The following is a 19,911-nucleotide window of genomic DNA, read 5'->3' on the forward strand; positions in this document are numbered from 1 at the left end:
ACCCAAGACAGTGCAGAACCTCCTAGAAGACATCTGTATTTATTCAAAATAATTTCTCCTGGAAAAAACAAATGGATGAAGAATGTCTATCGCTCAAATTTCAACAGGTGTATGAAGAGATACCCTAAAAAACATGTCAGAGAGAAAGAGAGAGAATATCTGGGACAAAAGACAGATGGACAGTAAGCAGAACCCAGAGCTGAAAAGGAAGAGAGTATGGTGGGGTCTTGTAGGAAACTTCCTGATACTTTTACTGACCCTGAGCATCTATAACAGCAAAGATCCATCTTTTCAATACAAACATTTTACTCATGTGTTATGCATGGCAGTAAGACATAAAAAACCACTTTCTCTACAAAACTAAAGAAGCCCATCACAGAAAAGGCAATGCAAAGACATACTATAAATACGAGCAGACCATATAACCAACAACGAGGTCCAAAGAAGAACAGGAGTAAATCATGTCATCAAAGAATTCTAGGACAGAAAGAAAAGGCAGGCTGGTCACCTGGCTACAGCAAGGGATAACAGAGTGCTCCACTGAAATCCTCCTGATGTCAAGAGAAAGCAAAGTCACCCAGGATAGGCAAGTAGGGTTGGACTTCAATCAAATTGTAGCAATACAGGTACTCCAGAATCAAAAAGATCACAGGTCTATTTAAGTACTTATTACTAGTATTACTAATAAACTAAGGGAACTGAGGCTTAAACATAATAATAAATAATTAAGTGGAATCATTTCAGATAACCTCAGAAGCATATTTAGGTCTCTACTAAATGGATTTGTTAATGGCTGTTTGTGAAAATTAGTCTAAGTGCCACAAATGTGTGCATAAATGTTCCATAAATGTGGCATCTAAGGTCCCTTCCAATTCTATGATTCTGGTATCTGAAGACACCAGAATACTTCCAGTTCAGGAGACAAAAGAGACCTTCATGCACCCAAATGCATGTATCCATCACATAACAGAAACGTGACAAATTTTAAACTTTAGGATAGGGAGGTTTAGAGCTAGGAAGGGCAGTAGGGACAATTTATTATTTATTCCACCACACCACCATCCACATCCCGTTTTATAAACTAAAAAATGAAGACCCAGAAAAAATTAGGCATCATTCTTTGGTTCAGTATCAGCAAAAAATACAAATCTGAGACACCTACTGCAACCTGGGCCCTATACTACACCCACATCTATACAACAATCTGTTTCTGTGAAGATATTTTTTTAAACGTATTACCAAACATTTAGGGTATATTTGTTAAAGGCCCAACTTCATAAAATTATTTATTAGAAATAAGTGTGACTTGGTACTGCCACACATGCTCAGGTTCATTACTTATTAGAAATAAGTATGACTATCTACAAGTTTCTACACATCTATTTCTATCTAAACAAAAAAGATATCCATACATTCAAATTAATTTCTTCTATCTCATTACCTATTCATGAGGGCTGGGGGTAGGGGATAGGGAAAAGGGAAGTAGAGATAAACTTTTAATGTAGAAAAGTGTGAATTCACAACAAATTATTACCTTTAAAATAATTCATGCTATAGATATGATTTCTATATGACACAAGAAAAGCAGAAAATGGAAAGTCATAGATAAAGAGTAAAAAACAACAATAGGAAATTCTACTACATTATTCTAAATTCTACCATTTTCTGAAAGAAAATACTGTGATGTCAAACATGTACAAATAAACAATTATTCCAAGCTTTCCAATTTGGTTAATGAGAAAGGATTATTTTCTAACTAAAGGTTGGTAATTACTGCAGCATACTAGTAATAATGTCTAAAAGGTAATTTAACAGAATTCTAGTTTATATATAAAAGATCAGTATTTTGAACACAAATGCTTCATCAAAAAGTATTCTATGTCTGAATAATTTTTAAAATTTCCTCCCTACTTAAATACACACACATATTAAATATGTGAGTGCATAAAATGTGTATGTCATAATATATAATATATAATGCATACATACATACATGTCTATATAAACACATACATATCTGCATTTGACAAAACCTCTGATGATGTGCTTATAGGCAAGATAAGAGTAGTATAGGCTGGACAATCACACAGTTTCATCACAGATGATCATTGCCAACTGACCCCACAATATTCAGTGTTGATTCCCCATCACAGCCAACCTGCAAGTATACCTCAGAACTCTGTCTCAATCCTGAATGTTTTCAACATTTTTCTTAATGATTTGGATAAATACATAAAAGGAATATTATCAACTCTCCGTAAAGCAGAAAACTGGGATGAGTAAAACTAATATGTTAGATGACAGAATCAGGATTTTTAATAGCTTCGAAGGATACAAAATGGGCTAAAACAGGTATCAAACTGGTAGCCTACAAAACCCTAATGCAGCAGAACCAGAGTGAATGATAACCAGATAATATTCAGCAAAACAGGTAAAAATACAATACAAAATAGATAATGTTAATTTGTGTTTTTGTAAGTCAACAGACTGCCCACATGGCTCCACCTCTCTGAGCTCAACATTACTGGGCTAAAATACACAAGATGAAGTTTGATAAGGGTTAAAAAAATGTGTGGAGTTTGTTGTTCTTTTATTAACTATACAAACAAGAGGATGGTGGAGACCTGACTTGATGATGATTCATGTTAAAAAAAGCTTAGAAGTTTTCACCAAATACTAAAAGATGGTACAATATTAAGAGCAGCAACCAGATCAGAGATTTAAAAGTCCTTTCCACTCCATGTTAGAATGATGTGTTAAATTCTGAGTGCCCTTTTAAGGATACTGGCAAACTACAGCCTTCAGAGCATGGGAGCAGAATGGTGTACAGACTCAGCCATGCCACATAATGCACAGTGGAAAGAACTAAAGACATTTCCCTGTATTCAAATTTATGATTAGGGTTTCACTATGATCAGGGTTTCTCTGCCACAAGACTAGCAAGGGAGGAATCTAAAATTGAACTCATTTTTCCTAATAGCAGAAAGATGTACTGCTCCATTTTCTACAGTGAATGTTACGTAGTGATAAACAAACCAGCAGTGAACAATTCAAGAGTAAAAGATTACCCAGTCCCTAGCTCAGGGGCTTAATAAATATTTGCTGAGTTGAATTACCTCCTTGCAGTTCCAATTCATCAAACGGGAAAGGTATATGCATGATTTCACCCATTCCATGCATGCCATGGCCCTAAATACCAACAAATAAAAAAAGTCAAAGGTACATATTAAAAATCTATACCTGGTCATATTGATGTTTAGAGTTAAAGAACAGACAATTCCAAGACCACATCTACCTCACCTCACCCCCTCGCCCACTGTACAGATGAAGTAACTGAGGCCACCATAGGTCAGAAGACTTGTGGCACAGTCACATCAGGATTAGAGAAAGGATCTGAACCTAGGGCCTTGGACTCCAGACAAAGCTTTTCCATTGTGACATGCTACCTCCTCATCTCTCCCTTTTTATATATTCTAAGAATACTTCAGATCTCTTTTCCTCCTTAATCACAACTGCCATCTCATTCATCTGCTCAGTTTCTTAGGAAGAAAGATTGTGTCTTTTGTCTTTACATTACAGCATCTAGCAGAATGCCTTGCCTACAGGCATTCCATTTGCTGAATTGAGTCAAATTCCATAGAGCTTTGAAAGTTCAAAAACTGCTTTACATAAATGATTTTAATTTGATCTTCACAGTAATTGTGTGAGGAAGGTACTCTAGACTTTAATCATTCTAATTTACAGATGAAGACCCTGAGGCTCAGGGAAGCTATGGCACTGGCCCTAGATCACATGGCTAGAGATGGCCCCAACACTCTTTCCATGGTACCACAGCTGCCTCTGTATAATACTAGATGGAGCCCTACTAGTTAACCCTGATATTCAACTTTAAACAATTTCCCATCCTGCTCCTGTCCTTTCTGAAAGGTTATAGCAACAAATAAATCTCTCTAAAATCTTTTTGATATAAGCATAAGGCTCCTGAATAAAGAACTTTATTTTATGTAAGCTGAAACATTCTATTTTAAAGAAAAATACTGGTTCTATTAACTTTTACATGACATAATAATGGTATACTTTTAGGCAAAATTAAAATCAAATATCTTTTTCTTAACATAAAACTATGACATTTTAATGTTTAAGTTAGAAGTTTATTCTCTATTAGGTACAACAGAACCTCACTAATTTGCATTATACATACATATAATGTGTGTATAAATACATATATATAATGTACTTATACATACATACATACATACGAGAACTAGGAAGATTTTGACTATCATCTATTGTATCTAACTCATATTATGAATGAGAAAACAAGACCAGAGAGGTTAAAGAACTTGTCAAAGGCCACACAGCAAATCAGTGGCACAGCCAGACTAAGAATCTATATCTTCTGAAGCCATTCACTTTATTCTCATAATTCCAAATTAATCAAGCCCAAACTAAAATGCAGCCTCATTCTAAGACAGCTATCTAAGCAGAGTTAAAATAAGTCAAATTTTAGCATTTCAAATAAGCTTATAATACCTGAATTAAAACTGCAGAATGTGTTAAAGCATCATTCAGCATTGTAAGCACATTTGAAGTAGGAACTACTCCAGGATCATGACCCCAAGAAGTTATTAATAAGCGATCATAACCCTACAGGATACAAATGAACAATAGATAAGCCAACAGATAAGCAGTCACTTCTAAATGTCATTTTAAAAACATTTTTAATAATTAAATTTATGGTCAACAGCAAATCCGACTCCCTCACCACTACTCCCTCCCATGTTGGAAAAAAAAAAAAGTTACGTGCACTTACCTGAAATATATCTGGAAGTTTTCGCAGCCTTGTACCTTTGGAGAGTAAGAGAGATGGTGGTCCTTGCCCAGTAATATGGTAAATGTATAATTTAAACCAGACTGAACTGACTTCTGGGATCGCTGGTCCAATATGCTACAACAACAACAATAAAACAGACCTCGATACCAAATTAAAGGGGAAGCTGAAATTATTAACTTCATGTGTTCACTAAACACAGATGATAACCAAGTATTTTTCTATAAAATGCTAAATATTTCCATTTCTGTCATTGCTCCACTTGTGAAAATACATTTCAAATGACCCAGAAATATAATGGCTAGAAATCTGTACCAGCACCTGACAGAAAAGGCAGCAGAGTCTTGCTGCAAAGACCTCCACTGTACATCAGGAGTTAAAGGGCAACATGTCACAAAGGAGACCATCCAACTAAAACACACACTGACTGAGTACATGGTTTGTTTCAAGGCTCTCTTTGGTACAGTGAGAGATACAAAGATGTAGAAGACAAAGAGCACAAGTATATAACCAAATTCTAGCAGATCGTAAGCATCATCTTTATACAGAATGGAAAATAAACTTTATGCCTATAAAGCCATCCCTAGAAGTATGATAATATGATATTTCACCAGTACTCAAATCTAAGTTAATTAGAACTCCCTCATGATGCACATCTGCATTTCAAGAATTCTGCCAAGGGCTCCCCAGCGGGATAGACTTTATACTATGACAGGCAGAGAACAAGAAGCAAGTCTAAGGACTGCTGTAGCAGCAGTTCCCTCTCTTTACCCTGTACTCTTAAATTCCATCTCACGGCCACAGATCTGGGAAGAAACAAGTCAGGCCTGAAAATGGTACTGAGGACTTTCTGCCACGTTTACAAAACTAGATGAAATAAAGTGGCAAATTCCAAAAATAATTCCTTAACTTTGGATAACTACAGGAACATGTGACATATAACTAAGGATTTCAGAGTGGTGGTTTTCAAATTATATAACATCTTCACTCTCATCTGCACAAGATTTAATTTGTTCTTATCAGACATCCCCAAGAAATGTGAGATAAAATTTCGTAGATTTCAGGAATACATACATTAAAATATTTTATTAATGAATAAAAGTTCATTGCAATTCTAATTTTGGAATGCAAATCCTTATTGCCACTCAAAATTTTCCAAGCAAAGGTGATAATCCTGTGGCTTCATAAGACAGAGTTGTTTATTGTCTAATTCTGATATCCTGGAGGTCCCTAAGAACAACTCAAGGTCAAAGAGGATTATAATAACCACCCTCTGTTCGCCTGTGGGGGAAGTAAACATTATTGTCCCTTTGAATAGATATCTATTCTTTTTATAATATTATTACCTGGGGAGTACAGCTGCTGATGGGTCGGATTTCATTGGTGAGAGGAGCCATGGAAACAAGTAGAGAATAATTTTTGTTTAAGACTCTACTGCAAGTGGCAGGATCCAAACCAAGGAGGCTTTCACATCGTAAAAGATCCAAAGGAAAACCTGAATTATGAATAAGCACACACAACACGATGAGAATCAGTGAAAATCTGAAGAATAATGGGTAAGAGAAATAGTTTAAAAGCCTATTATCTTGAATTTTCTTAATGAAAACAGTTTAAGTTCTAATCTGTGAGGAAAAATCACTATGCCTATTAACAAGTTCCTGGCATACTATCTAGAAGATGGAAAACTAAAGCTGATGCTCATTCACATCATAACTTTTAAAGTATAGCTGGCAGAGAACTATCATAAAAATAAGCCTCTAGTTACAAGCACAGTATTTTATCTATACCTCAGGATCAAGTATGTAAAGTTGATCTATTTAATTTTACTGTAAGTAACTCTCAAGGAATGATGGCTTTAAAAGTCATATGCAGTTATCATACCATAATTAGGTTGTTCTGGTTGTGCCGTTTGTGCAACTAGATCTTTATTGTGTCGTAGGAACAGTATTGTGTTTCTCAGAGTAAGTGCATGATCAAAGTATCTTTGTGCTTCTCCTTCACCAGTACTCTGAACCTAAGCCAAGAGAATAAATCCAACAGAAAACACATTCACTTTAACAGATCATATAACACTGTATAGAAAGATACTAAGTTCATACTTAAAATTAAAAATCTGTAAGTCTGTCCAAGCAATACAAAACCCAGCCCTGCCACTTCACTTGTGTTTCAGATGAGCACTCTCCAGCTAGGGCAAGGAGAAATGACACCAGTAGTGTTCATATGTGTGGGGTGATATTACCACAATCTGAACAGTGGCTTCCCTTTTTTCTCCATGACATAATACAGCAAATGATTTTAAAGAATACTACAAAATTAACAAAACAGCATCCACTGCTAGGCCACCAAAATCAGATATATCACTTGTTGCTAGCAATGATAAAGGCAAAACCAAGAGTGATTTATTAGAAAAAACTGACACCTCAGTAAACTCCCTAAGAAATAAAAAGTAGTTTCTTCTAGAAGAAACAGTCAAGAGATGAACTCAATTTAGGCAAGGTCATGGATTACATCTTCATATAGGTCAATTATTCTCACAAAGGGGAAAAATATAGGTTAGGATCTGTTGTACCTCTATTCTTGTCTAGTCCTGTCAAACTTTGTGTTGCTCATCACATGCAGAAGTGAACACAAAATACAAAGCACATGTCCTACCGACACTAGATTAGTAATTGTCACCTTTGTATATGAGGGAGAAGCATATCTATTCTAAGAATATGGAAAACCAGAGGACAAATCCACAGTATAATATAACCAAATAAGCTAAATCAAAATTAGAAAGCTTAAAAAACTGGGAGTAAATTACTGTTAAAAAATTAAACGGAATACAGAATCCGTTACCCAGGATTAGCTATACCATATAAAAGGGGTAAATAAATCTGAGAGAGAAAGCTGAGCTAACCTGGTAATTACTATATTAATGAAAGATAGGATAAAGTTAAAAAAAATGGCCTGGGAATCAGAATTTGTTGTCTTAGCACACAAGGAAAGTTCATAAGTAAAGAAGAGGCAAAATAAGAAAAAGGTTGATATGATTTTTAAAATGTTGGAAGAGCAGTGGAAATCCAATGTAAGATACACAAAAAAAAGTAATGAAGATTATCTTAGAAATATCTTTCCTTTACTAACAACAGGAACAAAAGTTCTACAAAAAAAAGAGTAAAAAATAATATTAGATTTTATTTTTTAAAAATAGAAACAAATTAGAATTACCACAAATTCAGTGAACAGCACATTAATATACAGGGCTGATAATGAAGACCAGAAGGCACCATAATTATTAGTCAAGGAACAAATTAGGCTCACAAACTGTTGGCAGACAAAAAGAGGGAACACAACAGAGAGGAAAATATCAAGGGGATAGAAAACACCAATAAAGGGGCAATCAAGATTTATAGCTAGGAAAACTAGGACTGTACTCACTGGGAAAAAGTTGGTTAAGGGCAAATATGGCTGAAGTCTTCAAGATGCTAAAAGGGATAGCGAGAGTGGACATGAATAACTGTGACACCATGGGATACTGCTCCACATTTAAAAGTGGAACAAAACTTCAGGTAAATCTCACCAAGTGGTGAATGTACCTGTGGCATATTAAAGATATAACTTAAGGGAACAATCACAAGATTGCATATTTTGAGCTGTAAGGGGTACTAGCAGCTACCTAGTCCATCCCTTTTCTTTTACAGATAAGGAAATTGAGGTCCCAGAGAGAAGAGACTTACCCAAAGTCACAAGGCTCATAATGTGGCAGAGGCAGGACCCCAAACCAAATCTTCTGACTCCAAATACAATGTTCTTTCCACAACCCCAAAGCTATTTTGAAACTAAGTAACTTAAAGACCCAGATTTCTAACTCCCCTTCTACATAACTAAATTAATTCTCTCTAGAGAGGTAGATTAATGGTCATGTTACTCTTTCCAGCAATCAGTGCATTCATCCACTCAATATGTCAGGGCCTCAGACTGACAAGAATAAATGCATTTCAACCATTTAAAGAAGAAAAATAAAAATATCAAAAAAAATAGTGATACTTGTAATATCACCTAGCTTCTTAATTTTATCAGTACCCATTAGTTTTTTCTGCTCAGAAGTATGGGTAAGTACACTGAAAGTTTCATACGGACAGTTACAAATTACCTTTTCAAGTTCTACAAGAAAGCTGTCCAGAGATTCATCTGATAGTTTCCCAACTTCAAACATAGTGACTGCATGACTTTTCAAGTTCTAAAAGAGAAATCCAAAAAAGGAAAAACAAGTTTAATTTGTAAATATTTTTTCAAGTTTTTCTTTCTTTTTTAAAAAATAATTCAAGTATGCTTCAATTTAAGAAACTCCTACATTCCACTCCTCTCTCCCTCCCACAAAAAAAAAACTTAAAAAAAAAATGAGGATATTCTTCATATTACAATGACTGTTTTCATTTGACAAAATGATTCAATACAAGTTCCTTAAAAACACACTGATCAGTTATATCTGAAATATAGCTTGGATGACCAGAAAAGTAATTACATACTTTTTAAAAAAAATTAAATTATATTGATAACTTTTTTTTTAACACCATCTACATTTCACAGTGTTTTCCATTCATCAACCCCTCAAAGAATAATAAATAAATAAAGAATAAAAAAGGGGAAAAAATTAAAAAAGAGAAAAACTAATGAATCAAAACAATCTAACATTATATGCAATATTTCAAACTCAAGAGTTCCCATTTTGAACAAGAGGGAAAGTAACGTTAGCTTTCTTAACCTCTCTTCTTTGAAGGTCTGTGTGTGTGGGTGTATGTTCGCACACTTGTTTTCAGAAAAAAATCTATCATATGAAGCAAAGTACACATGCATCACATTAATTCATATTTAATCTATTTTATAATTTTAAAAAGTTTTCAAATTTTAAGAAGAAATTTACATACTGGTGAAAGATTTCCCATCATTAAAAAGGCAGTGAGAGTTGAATCAAATAGGAAGGCAATACGCTTCGTGTATCCTGTAGACAAACTCAAGCTGCTTATGCTGGCTGTGTCAGCTAAATTAAAAAAATAAATGTGCAAATCATATATACAATCAGCTAAATAAAGAACTTGCTTTATCTGTGCAGTCACTAAAAACAGTTCACTGATCTAAAAGTTTTGCAATCTCATCACTTTCACTTTAACTTTATTTCAACTGATGATGAGAAAGCATGTATTCATTCAATGCAAAGAATACATAGGAAGAATACTGAAAGTTTAACAGAGGTACCCAATCATACAAATATGAAATTAGGCTGGAAAAACATATCATTGTTAATAAAGCTTCCACGTATATGAAAGAGTTAGTAAGAATAATTTTAACTTCATTTTTATTTAATAACATCTCAACAAATTCTAGACATCATTTTCTCATTCCTCTTATCATAGGTGTCTTTCTCATACTTCACAATTTTAGCCATATATTGGATGACTGTTTTAACCACCAAATTCTAATCAAGATTTTCTTTGAAAAATTTAATAAAATGCACAAGTTTTGAACTTTTATATAAATGAGAATAAATCAGAAAAATGAAGTCATTCTTATTTTCCTATGCTCATTTCCAATCCTCATTTCCCACCAAAAAAACCACAATTATTTTCAGTTCTTAACAGCAACAACTCTGAATATATGTATAAGTTAATACTGTTTTGATATACAGACTAAGTTCATTTCAAATTTTCCATATTCACAGACATAATTTGAATTAAACCAAGAGTCAATGCTCACCTGGATCTTCTTGACTATTTGTGTCTGTATCAGTTGCTGAAGAAGCTTCTTGAACAGGACTTCTACTTTCCCCACCATCCCATGAAAGGAGCATCTTTTGTGGATCTAAAGTACTCCTATTGATGAATGAGTAAATTTAGATTGAATACACATCTGTGTGACCTTGTGAAAACATCTAATGTTAGCATTTATATATTGTACACAATATTAAATGCATGTTATATCCTGACCAAGACCTGACGTATAAACCAAAATTGTGTTTATAACAATTAAGGTTTAAAATATGAATGAGAAGTTGGCTGAGAGGTAACACAGTTTGCCAGAAGGAATACCAGGCTGTAAATTAAGAGATTTAAATTCTCACTCCAGACCTACAACTAACTAGCCATTACCTTGGCTTAGTTACTTCACAGTCATATTTTTCTCATCTATAAAATAAGGGAGTTAGAACTGCTAAGGGCCCATTGCATTCAAAAAATTTCGTGATTCTATAAAAGTATTTACTTTAATCGGTTTACAGAAGGAACATTCCGCCATGATGAATGAAGTTGATCCAAATTAATTACTTGTCCTTTCTTATGGGCAAAACCTAATCGACAATACATGGAAACCGCATTCTGAAAATAAAAATATATAGATTACTACTTAGATGAAAACAAAGTAGCTATAAGAAATGTATGAAGGAAAATATCAGGACAGTTTGTAACTCTTTTTCTTAAACACTTTCACACCCAACTACCCAAGTAGTTTTTTTAGATAGCTGTATCTTCCCTAAAAATCTTGACATATCGAGGAAGAAAAATACGGGAGTACCCAGAAAGTACTCATACAGACCAGTTTTCAAAAGGTTTAATAATTCTAGTCTCTGCTACTTTCTCAGAATACTCCTAAGAATCTCAACCCAGCTTCCAATCTACCTAGCCTCACTGACTTACAGTGAAAAGAAAAGGTTGACAAGTCATTAAGTTCTCAATTCAAACAATGAAATAAAATTAAATTTCTATATAAAATTACATACCTTCACTAGTGATAAATCTATCTCAAGGACATTTGCAAGCTAGGAGAAAAATGTCAAAAATAAGAATTCAAAATTAAAAGCTTATAAAAAAGGATGTACATTATAACCATTTGATGAACATTACTACTATAAAATTGAAAAACTATAAAAGTGATGCAGAGAACCAATCAAATTTTTTAAAAAACCCTCAGGTTCAGAAAGAATGTAATACTCATTATTCCTGCTTCTATAGGGACTCCCAGGTGACTTCTCACAGCTGCTCAGCCCAGAGGAAAATGTCTCTAACCACTCCCAGACTCCTGCCTGAAATAACTAACATGCCTCCTCTCCTTTCACTACATAATGCCTTCCCTTCCAGTTTCAGCAACTCAGCCTCCACTAGGGAGCCCACCTATTCCTCCCCCCATCTCCCATTATTCTCACTGCTCTCATTTCCTCCACACTTATCTTGTATTTCCTTATCTGTGCATTTGTTCCCCCTCCCCACCCCCATGGAATTTTAAGTTCTGTGAGGCTAAAGAACATCAACTTTTTGTCTGTGAATCCCCAGGAGACAGCACAGCTTAGTGGATAAAGAGCCAAGACCTAGGTGCAACTGTTGCCTCTAACATATACCGGCTGTGTGACCCTGGGCAATTGAGTTCACCACTCAGTGGTAAAGAAACTCTCTAAAACCATAAGATGCTGAGAAAGAGCTAACACACAGTGGTAGAGGGAGTTTCCTCATTTGAGAACTCCCTATATCCATGAAGTTCAGGTTTAGTACCTATCCCTACCTTGTACATAGTAGAGAGCTAACAAATGTTTCCTGAATTGAACTGGTACCATATAGTAGAAGCAAACAGACCAAGGGAACTGTATGACATAAGGAAGCCAGACAATAAGGGAGGAAAAGGAATAAAGACCCAAAGAAGAGAACTCAATTAGAAGGATATAGTATAAGTCAAGGTAAAGCAGAAAAGATAGGCCCCAGACACCATAACTCACTATCTCTTCCATAGTCTTACCTATACCAGACATCATACCCTGAAGAACCTTCCATCTAGGGGCCCCATTGTCCTGATTGATGACTGCTGCTCCCCTAAATCCATGCTTCATTTCACTGCCTTCTTGCTGACCATCTCTTCCATGACCTTGCCAAGAACCTTGCCACATTCCTTCTACCTCCAACCATCCTCCTGTTCTTAGACCACTCTGCCATTATTCCTCAATAGAGAATGTAATTCTATTTTCTTTTTGATTCCATTCACCACCCCCGTAACCAAAGCATTTCACCCTAGCCACCACTAGGGAGGTGTTGTCTCCCCAAAAGAGTATAAGCTCTTTGAGGACAGAGACTATCTTTGACTCTAGATTTGTATCCCCAGCAGTTAGTACAGTGTTTGAGGACACAGTAGGAGCAAAATAAATGCTTCACTCATTCATTCTCAAAGGGAAGAATTATTAAAAAAATATATTTCATATATTCTGATTCAGTTATGATTTTAAGAAGTCCCTGGATATATGAATGCAGTTCATATGCTTTTACCTCTAAATACTATGATTATGGAAACTCATTTGATAAAATGTATGTGGGTTAACTTTTTTAAAATTTCCAATATAAGTAAAAAATAATTTGAAGAAATGACTTTCTTATGAGCTATAAATGTCTAAAATACAGTAGACCTTTAATACTGTTCAAAAAACAATTTATCCAAATCATCAAATCAAATTTTGTCTGCTTTATTACAAGTAAATCTTAGTTTCTAAGATTTTATTTGTCATATGAACTGCTGCACTTACCTCTGCAACATTAGTGTGTTCATCTATTGAAACAAATATCTTGTAGAGTAGAGTTTCAAAATAATCACCTTGGACTCGGTTCATTACAAAACCTTCAAGCGGTGGTACTTAAAAGGAATACAGATTTCCTTAGGGACATAATTTTAATAAATATGAAACCACAGTTTAAATATCTTACCAGGGATAGAAAGTCAGTCACCTGAATATGATCTTTGACTTAATTTTAAGTGACCCAGGGAAAGTTTCCAAAAGCTGTCGATTAGCAAATACTGTTTCATTACAGTCAAAACCAAATAAAAAAGTATCAGGGAATCTAAAAGTTGGTGGATCACACAGTAAAAGCCATTCTAACAAAACTGTCCATTTTATACACACTTTGGAGAAGTGATCACATAACTTCTACCTGAGAACTTCTGTTGATGGAGAATACACTGAGCCTACATAGAGGTCTTGAATTGAAGACAATACTCTCAAGAATTTAAAAGCAATTGCTAAACAGATTACTAGAGGTCATTCATTACCTCTATGAAAATATTAGCTGAAAAGATGACGGAGACAATCAAGGCTGCTCCAGTGGAATTTGGGATTATTCTTTGGTCAACTACTGCATAAGGTCCAAGACAGGGAGCAGATGCCTTAAGAAAATGAGGTCAACATCATGCAGAGAAGTGACTAGACTGGAAGAAAATGGGTTGTATTGTATCCTCTTTACTCTTTTTATTTAGTACTCAATCTTTTCTCCTCTTCTGCTTCTCCCCTAATCTCCACATATCTCCCTTAGTTTCCTTATCTTTTTCTTTCTCCCTTTGTCCTTTAAGTGGCCATCATTTAGAACTGAAGCAGCCATAATTTAGAAAGTTTTGTATTAATTTAACTGAGCTTTTATGCTATATGTTCTTAGTGATTTAAAAGTTTAGTTCTAAAAGCAGATTTAAAATTTTTCTCTTGGAAAAAATCCTAAAGCTGATCATAAATTTAGTTTTACTTGTATGTGCCCTTGAGTCGCTGGGTTTTTTTTGTGAATCAGTAAAGTTTGCCCATTTCCATCTTCCACCTTAGATCCTTAAAAGTTATAACTAAAATGAATTTTTAACTGAAAAGTATAAATTGTTAACAGTATGTTAAAGTAAAAATGTTTAACTAGTATTTATTTGCCAATCAAAAAGTAATAAGTATGCTGTAGCACTTCTCATAGGTATACAACAAAACAATGGCTAACAAAATAAACTGTAGTGAGAAAAACCTGCTACCAGTAAAGAGGGGAAAGAAAACTTCGGAATGGAAATTTTTTTTTGAATGACATATGGTTTAGACTGGATCTCAAAAGACTGGTAGGCTTTGGAAAGGTAGGGAGGAAAGAAAAGCATATGCCAGGTAGGTAGGACAGCAGAAATAAAAGCACAGAGGCAGGAAATTACAAAGTATCTTCAGGAGACAATGAACAACAACTAATGCTTAGGTAATGCTTTAGGTTTACAAGGTGCTTTCCTCACAACAATCTGCTTGATTAAAGTGGAGAGTTTAGGAAACTGAGGAGCTGGATATAAGACTTGGAAGGAATGTGAAGCCCAAAGTATAAAAGATCTTGTATGACAAGTAAAGGAGTTTGGATTACTTTGTATATGCAAAGTCACTGAAGATTTCTGATTGGGGAATACAGCATGATCAAAATTGTGCTTTAGGAAGTTTGATAATAGAAAAATGTGCAAGATGAATTAAAGAGAAATTAAATGACAAACAGACTAGAGACAAGGGAAAATCAGGCTATTTCATGAAAGACGGGTTTTGCCTAATTAATTGTTCTCGTGAAGTAGGCTAGGCCAGTGGCAGCAGAAACAAAAGAAATTACAATTCTGAGGTTTTATCTCAAATCCCTCAGACTGGCAAATAGGACAAAATACAAAAATGACAAATCTTGGGAAGCTGTATGAAGCCAGGCACACTGTTGCTACAACTGTGACTTAATCCTACTTATGAAAAGCAACTTGGAATTTTAGTAGGAAAAATCACTAAACTATAAAAGCCCAATTATACTAATACTGGGGATATGTCCCAAGGAAGTTAAAAGCAAAAGTTCTTGTACACACAAAAATATTCAGAGAAACAATTCTGGCAAGAGCTATTATCAGAATCTATTTAACAATAATTTGGCAGTGAAATACAAACAGTAGCCAAGCAGTCAAAAAACATTAATGTGAATTCCTTAATCTAAATAAGGCTCTTGAATAGGTATGATTCACTAGGTTTTTCAGATTTAGTGCTCCCTATGTTTCAAGTTTTGAAAATATTTTCAGTATCAACTAACTCCTCTTCAGAATATTTATATCACTAAGTAGGTTCTTCTAATACAAATCATAGCTAAATATATTTTATGAAGTTAAATCTGTTTTATCACCTAAATACCACCCAAAACTATAAATCACATAAGAACAGTTAACAGTTTTCAAGCCATTTTAAGTAGAAAATGTGCAAAGTAAATTCTTTCACCATCAGGGTCAAATTATGTCAGCATAGGACAATTTAACCATCTTCACCATTACTACCACATGCTCTAGAGCACACAACAGCTGGCGATTCAGAACTACTCTAAGATGCGTACGTGTTCTTTACAACTAGTACAGAGCTTAAACACAAAAACATATTAAAATGTCCCAGGGAAAAATAAGATGACCAAATGTAAAAGTCATTTAAGAAATCTGGAAAATGAAGTATTTACAGAGAAACTTAGTTATCAGAATACCTCCTTCTCCACGCCCCTCTCCATCTCCCTTAGCTATCCTATACTACTCATCCACAAAAGCAGAACTCAAATGCTACCCACTCCACAGACTTCCGGACCTCCCACATCAATAACAATCTTCTTCCTCAAGCTTCCTCATACAGCATTCTATAACTCTGCAAAGCACTTATTATGAAATACTATATTACTGTATAAAACTATGTGGGTTAGCATCTTATCCATCTATTAGACTTCAAGCTTCTTAAAAGCAAGGATCATCTCATATAAATATTGTTTTCTCCCTTGGTGCCTAAGACATTTGTCTACACAAAGTATCCATTACAGACATTTAATAAATGCTGTAATGTGTTGTACTAATAGCACATACATACCTGCAATACAACTGCCATCAGATATGGGTACATCAAGATAAATAAATCCTTTGTTATATAAACCTACAGAAACAAGAATGCATTGTTTTAGATTTGCAAGACTAAATTAAAAAAACTATTGTCTGTACTTCTCTTTACTCGGTCCAAACCCCACTCCCTCACCCCTAGAAAAAAAGACTGCAAATATTTTGCAGGATAGTACTGACACTTTGCACTCAATTTCTTTTTAAAAATAAATTTAAATGTGTTCAGTATTTTTCATTTTGTGTATTTATGACAAACACCTTCTATGTACAACTGCAATGGATTTTTAAAAATTTAGTTATCAGTAGCTTAGAAGGTAAGAAGTGACAAATGGATGTGGTTAACACTGTTGAATAGACATAGAAAACCAAACAGCAAAGGAGCTAGTGAAAGTTTTGGCAGGTTGAAAGAAAAAAAAAGTTCTCTGCCTGGATATAGCAGTAAAAATGAGGCTGAGCACATGGAACAAGAATTATGCCGGCCAACTTCAGAGCCTACTAAAATGTTGCTTGTTTAGCTTGGAGACACTAGTTAAGTCCCTTCTTTCTCTCTCTTCATTCAACTGATTTTTGAAATCCTACCCCTCTTCTCTTTTACTCTTCCTAACCTCTACTACAAATACAAATTGTAAGTTACATAAATTCTTTCATGTCTACTTTTCATATATTAAAGGTTATATCTGGCTATCACTATATACCTTTCAAACCAGTTTAAACCAGAACTGTCCTGGGTTGTAAATCCAAGAGAACCACAATAGGCTCAGAGGTCTATAGGTTTAGAGCTAGAAGAGACCTTAGAGGCTAATGAGTTTGGTACCCTTATTCTGCAGATGAAATTAAGGTGAAATGAAAATAATTTGCACAAACTAAGGACCAGAGAAGTTAAGCTGAATTGCCCAGAGTCACATAGCTAGTAAATGTCTAAGGCAAGATTCAAGTTCCATTCTTCCTGACTGTAAGCCCAGTTGTTCTATCTACTGGGGGAACATGCTCGCAAAATTTTCTTAGTATTTAACAAATACTTCTTAATTCTGACAAACTACAAATAAAAATGCATTACTATCTCTCCCATATTGATTCTCAAAATTAAAAAGCTAAAGGAAAAAAATATGTTTTGTTCCTTTAAATAAGGCTTTTAATATCAGGCTCACTCTTCTTAATAACTTAAAATAGCAGATTTAAATAGCTTAAAACTCATCTCAAACTATTTCTCCAAATCCTCCAAACATTGTTCCTTCTCTGAATTCCAAGGGTATAGCCAATGCTATATTACTTAGCACTAACCCTAACCAATTCACAGTGCCATTAATTATTCTATCTAAAATTACCAGTTCACTGTTTTAGAGTTGGAAGGGACCTTAAAAGTCATCTAATTCAATGTCCTCTTTTTACAGAAGAAACAGGCTCAAGGAGATTAAGTAATCTGCCAAAAGTTACATTCCAGATAATTTTCTGATATGTTCAAAATCAGATAAATCTCTCTAGTGCTATTTTAAGTTTCTAGTCCACTTATCAATTATTATGGTTCTACTGGGACACTTGAATACGTTTGAGAAAGAATACTTTATATGTTTGACAACATGTTTCCATAGAAAATGTCATAAAAAACAGGAGTTTCCTCAACCTTACTCGGGGAATAAATGGTATCAAACCTTTCAATGGCTTAAATACAAGTTCATATGTTGCCTAAAGGAATGTCTGAATAACCACTTACTATGTACTACATTGTAGTCTAGAGATCCAGAGAGCTGAGGACCTGAATCGATGATTTTATCAATAGCACATTTCTCAGGCAAAGTGCATATCTGAGGAAAATAATAATTTTTTCATTAAGTTTTGTCCAAACTGAATCCATAATTCTCTTAAAAACTGCTGTTAAAATGTTAAACTAAAGCTGTAAAGATTATAAAATTATGAATTCATTACTTTTTAAGGTATTTTGCTCCATTTCTTCAGTGTCCTATAAATTTCACCTCCAGGACACTCAAAATTGTGTACATTACTATCCATTTGGTGGCCAGAACTAGAACCTTAACAAGGATTTTGAGTGAGCTTGTTATACTGACCTAAAGAAATACTTAGGTATTTTGTCTGTTTGTTAATGACAGTCTGGTCTTTACTCTGATACTTTTAGTTTCATTTTCTTGGAGACAAATAGTATGTTATTAGAACCATCCAACTAAAGAGTTTTATTACAAAGCCTTGTTGTAGCATGGAAGTGACCTGGATTCTCAAAGGCTAAGAGAGCTGAATTCTATCTCTGGTGGCGCTTCCAAGCTGAAAAGGCATTAAGGCTAGATGATAGACTATGCCCATCAAACAAGGAGCAGTCTAGCTAACTCAGTGCAGAAGGCTGACGAATTCTGGCACCCCAGAATATAATGAAAATCACCTGTTAAGAATAGACTGTTTCATCTAGAGAAATTACTATGGAGTCTAACTGCAGATCAAAGCATACTATTGTCTCTTTTTTTTCTTTCTCATTCTTCTTTCACAACATAACTAATATAGAAATACGTGTAATATAATTATACATGTATAGCCTATGTCAGATTGCAGGCCATCTTGGGGAAAGCGGAGGGAAACCACGGGGAGAAAAATTAGAACTCAGTATCTTATAAAAATGAATGCTGAAAACTAAAAATAAATCAATTAATTAAAAAAAGAGTGCAATTTGCCTAGCCAGTAAGAGTTATCAGTGAAATCACAATTTTTTGAAGTATTAAAATTAAAACAAAGTATGGAAATAGATCTTTTTGTAGCAAATTCAAAACTAATCTGACCAAAAATTCTAAGTGAACTCAGAATAAAAAAAATATCTAAAATTACCTTTATATCATCTTCTGTGATGTAACCAGCCTGAACCACCCACCATGCCTCTATAGTAATTTCCACAGGCTTCACTGGCAGAAGATCACGAGCAGTTTTCCTTCTGAAAAATTTCTGCAGTGGCACAGTCCATTTGAGATAACATTTAACTTGCATAGTCACACAAAAAATTATGACTTCCCCTTATGCCAAAAGAAAATATCTTACCTTTCCTTTTAGAGAACATCTAGAGGTTGAATATACACTGATTTCAAAATATGCTTCAAATGGTATGACAATTATTCTGAATTGACAAAATATTCTGGATAGATAACATGAAGTGGACAGGGGGCCAAACTGAGTGGCAAGAAACCCTAGGTTCCAGCCCTGGTCCTGATACATAACAGCTATCTGGTCACGGGCCAGCTACTTTAGCATCCAAGCACAAACTCATTAAGAAGAGACACCCATCCCCAAGTGGCTGGAGTGAAGAGAGTATCTAAATCAGGATTATCCTATGTGGATAAAATCATAGGCCTAGGGCAGAGGTGGGGAGGTATTCAAAGTTATATGTGTACGCAAATACGTTTGGTATGTGTATA

At 34.6% G+C, this 19,911-nt stretch overlaps 1 protein-coding gene across 3 annotated transcripts in view; it reads right to left on the reverse strand.

The window, feature by feature from the left end:
• Window positions 1-19,911, reverse strand: part of FAM91A1 (family with sequence similarity 91 member A1) — a 57,070-nt gene that overhangs the window by 13,428 nt on the left and 23,731 nt on the right. For all 3 annotated transcript variants that reach the window (XM_072603143.1, XM_072603144.1, XM_072603145.1), the window contains exons 6-19: window positions 19,331-19,444; window positions 18,216-18,306; window positions 16,479-16,541; window positions 13,368-13,474; window positions 11,586-11,624; window positions 11,072-11,184; window positions 10,568-10,683; window positions 9,742-9,854; window positions 8,967-9,053; window positions 6,713-6,845; window positions 6,178-6,326; window positions 4,814-4,948; window positions 4,534-4,647; window positions 3,117-3,189 (exon numbers count right to left, since the gene is read on the reverse strand). In XM_072603143.1, coding sequence (XP_072459244.1) covers window positions 3,117-3,189; window positions 4,534-4,647; window positions 4,814-4,948; window positions 6,178-6,326; window positions 6,713-6,845; window positions 8,967-9,053; window positions 9,742-9,854; window positions 10,568-10,683; window positions 11,072-11,184; window positions 11,586-11,624; window positions 13,368-13,474; window positions 16,479-16,541; window positions 18,216-18,306; window positions 19,331-19,444 — 1,447 coding nt within the window. The remainder of the gene's footprint in view (window positions 1-3,116; window positions 3,190-4,533; window positions 4,648-4,813; window positions 4,949-6,177; window positions 6,327-6,712; window positions 6,846-8,966; window positions 9,054-9,741; window positions 9,855-10,567; window positions 10,684-11,071; window positions 11,185-11,585; window positions 11,625-13,367; window positions 13,475-16,478; window positions 16,542-18,215; window positions 18,307-19,330; window positions 19,445-19,911) is intronic.

Source organism: Notamacropus eugenii, chromosome 4 (assembly GCF_028372415.1).
Source record: "Notamacropus eugenii isolate mMacEug1 chromosome 4, mMacEug1.pri_v2, whole genome shotgun sequence".
Classification (NCBI taxonomy): domain Eukaryota; kingdom Metazoa; phylum Chordata; class Mammalia; order Diprotodontia; family Macropodidae; genus Notamacropus; species Notamacropus eugenii.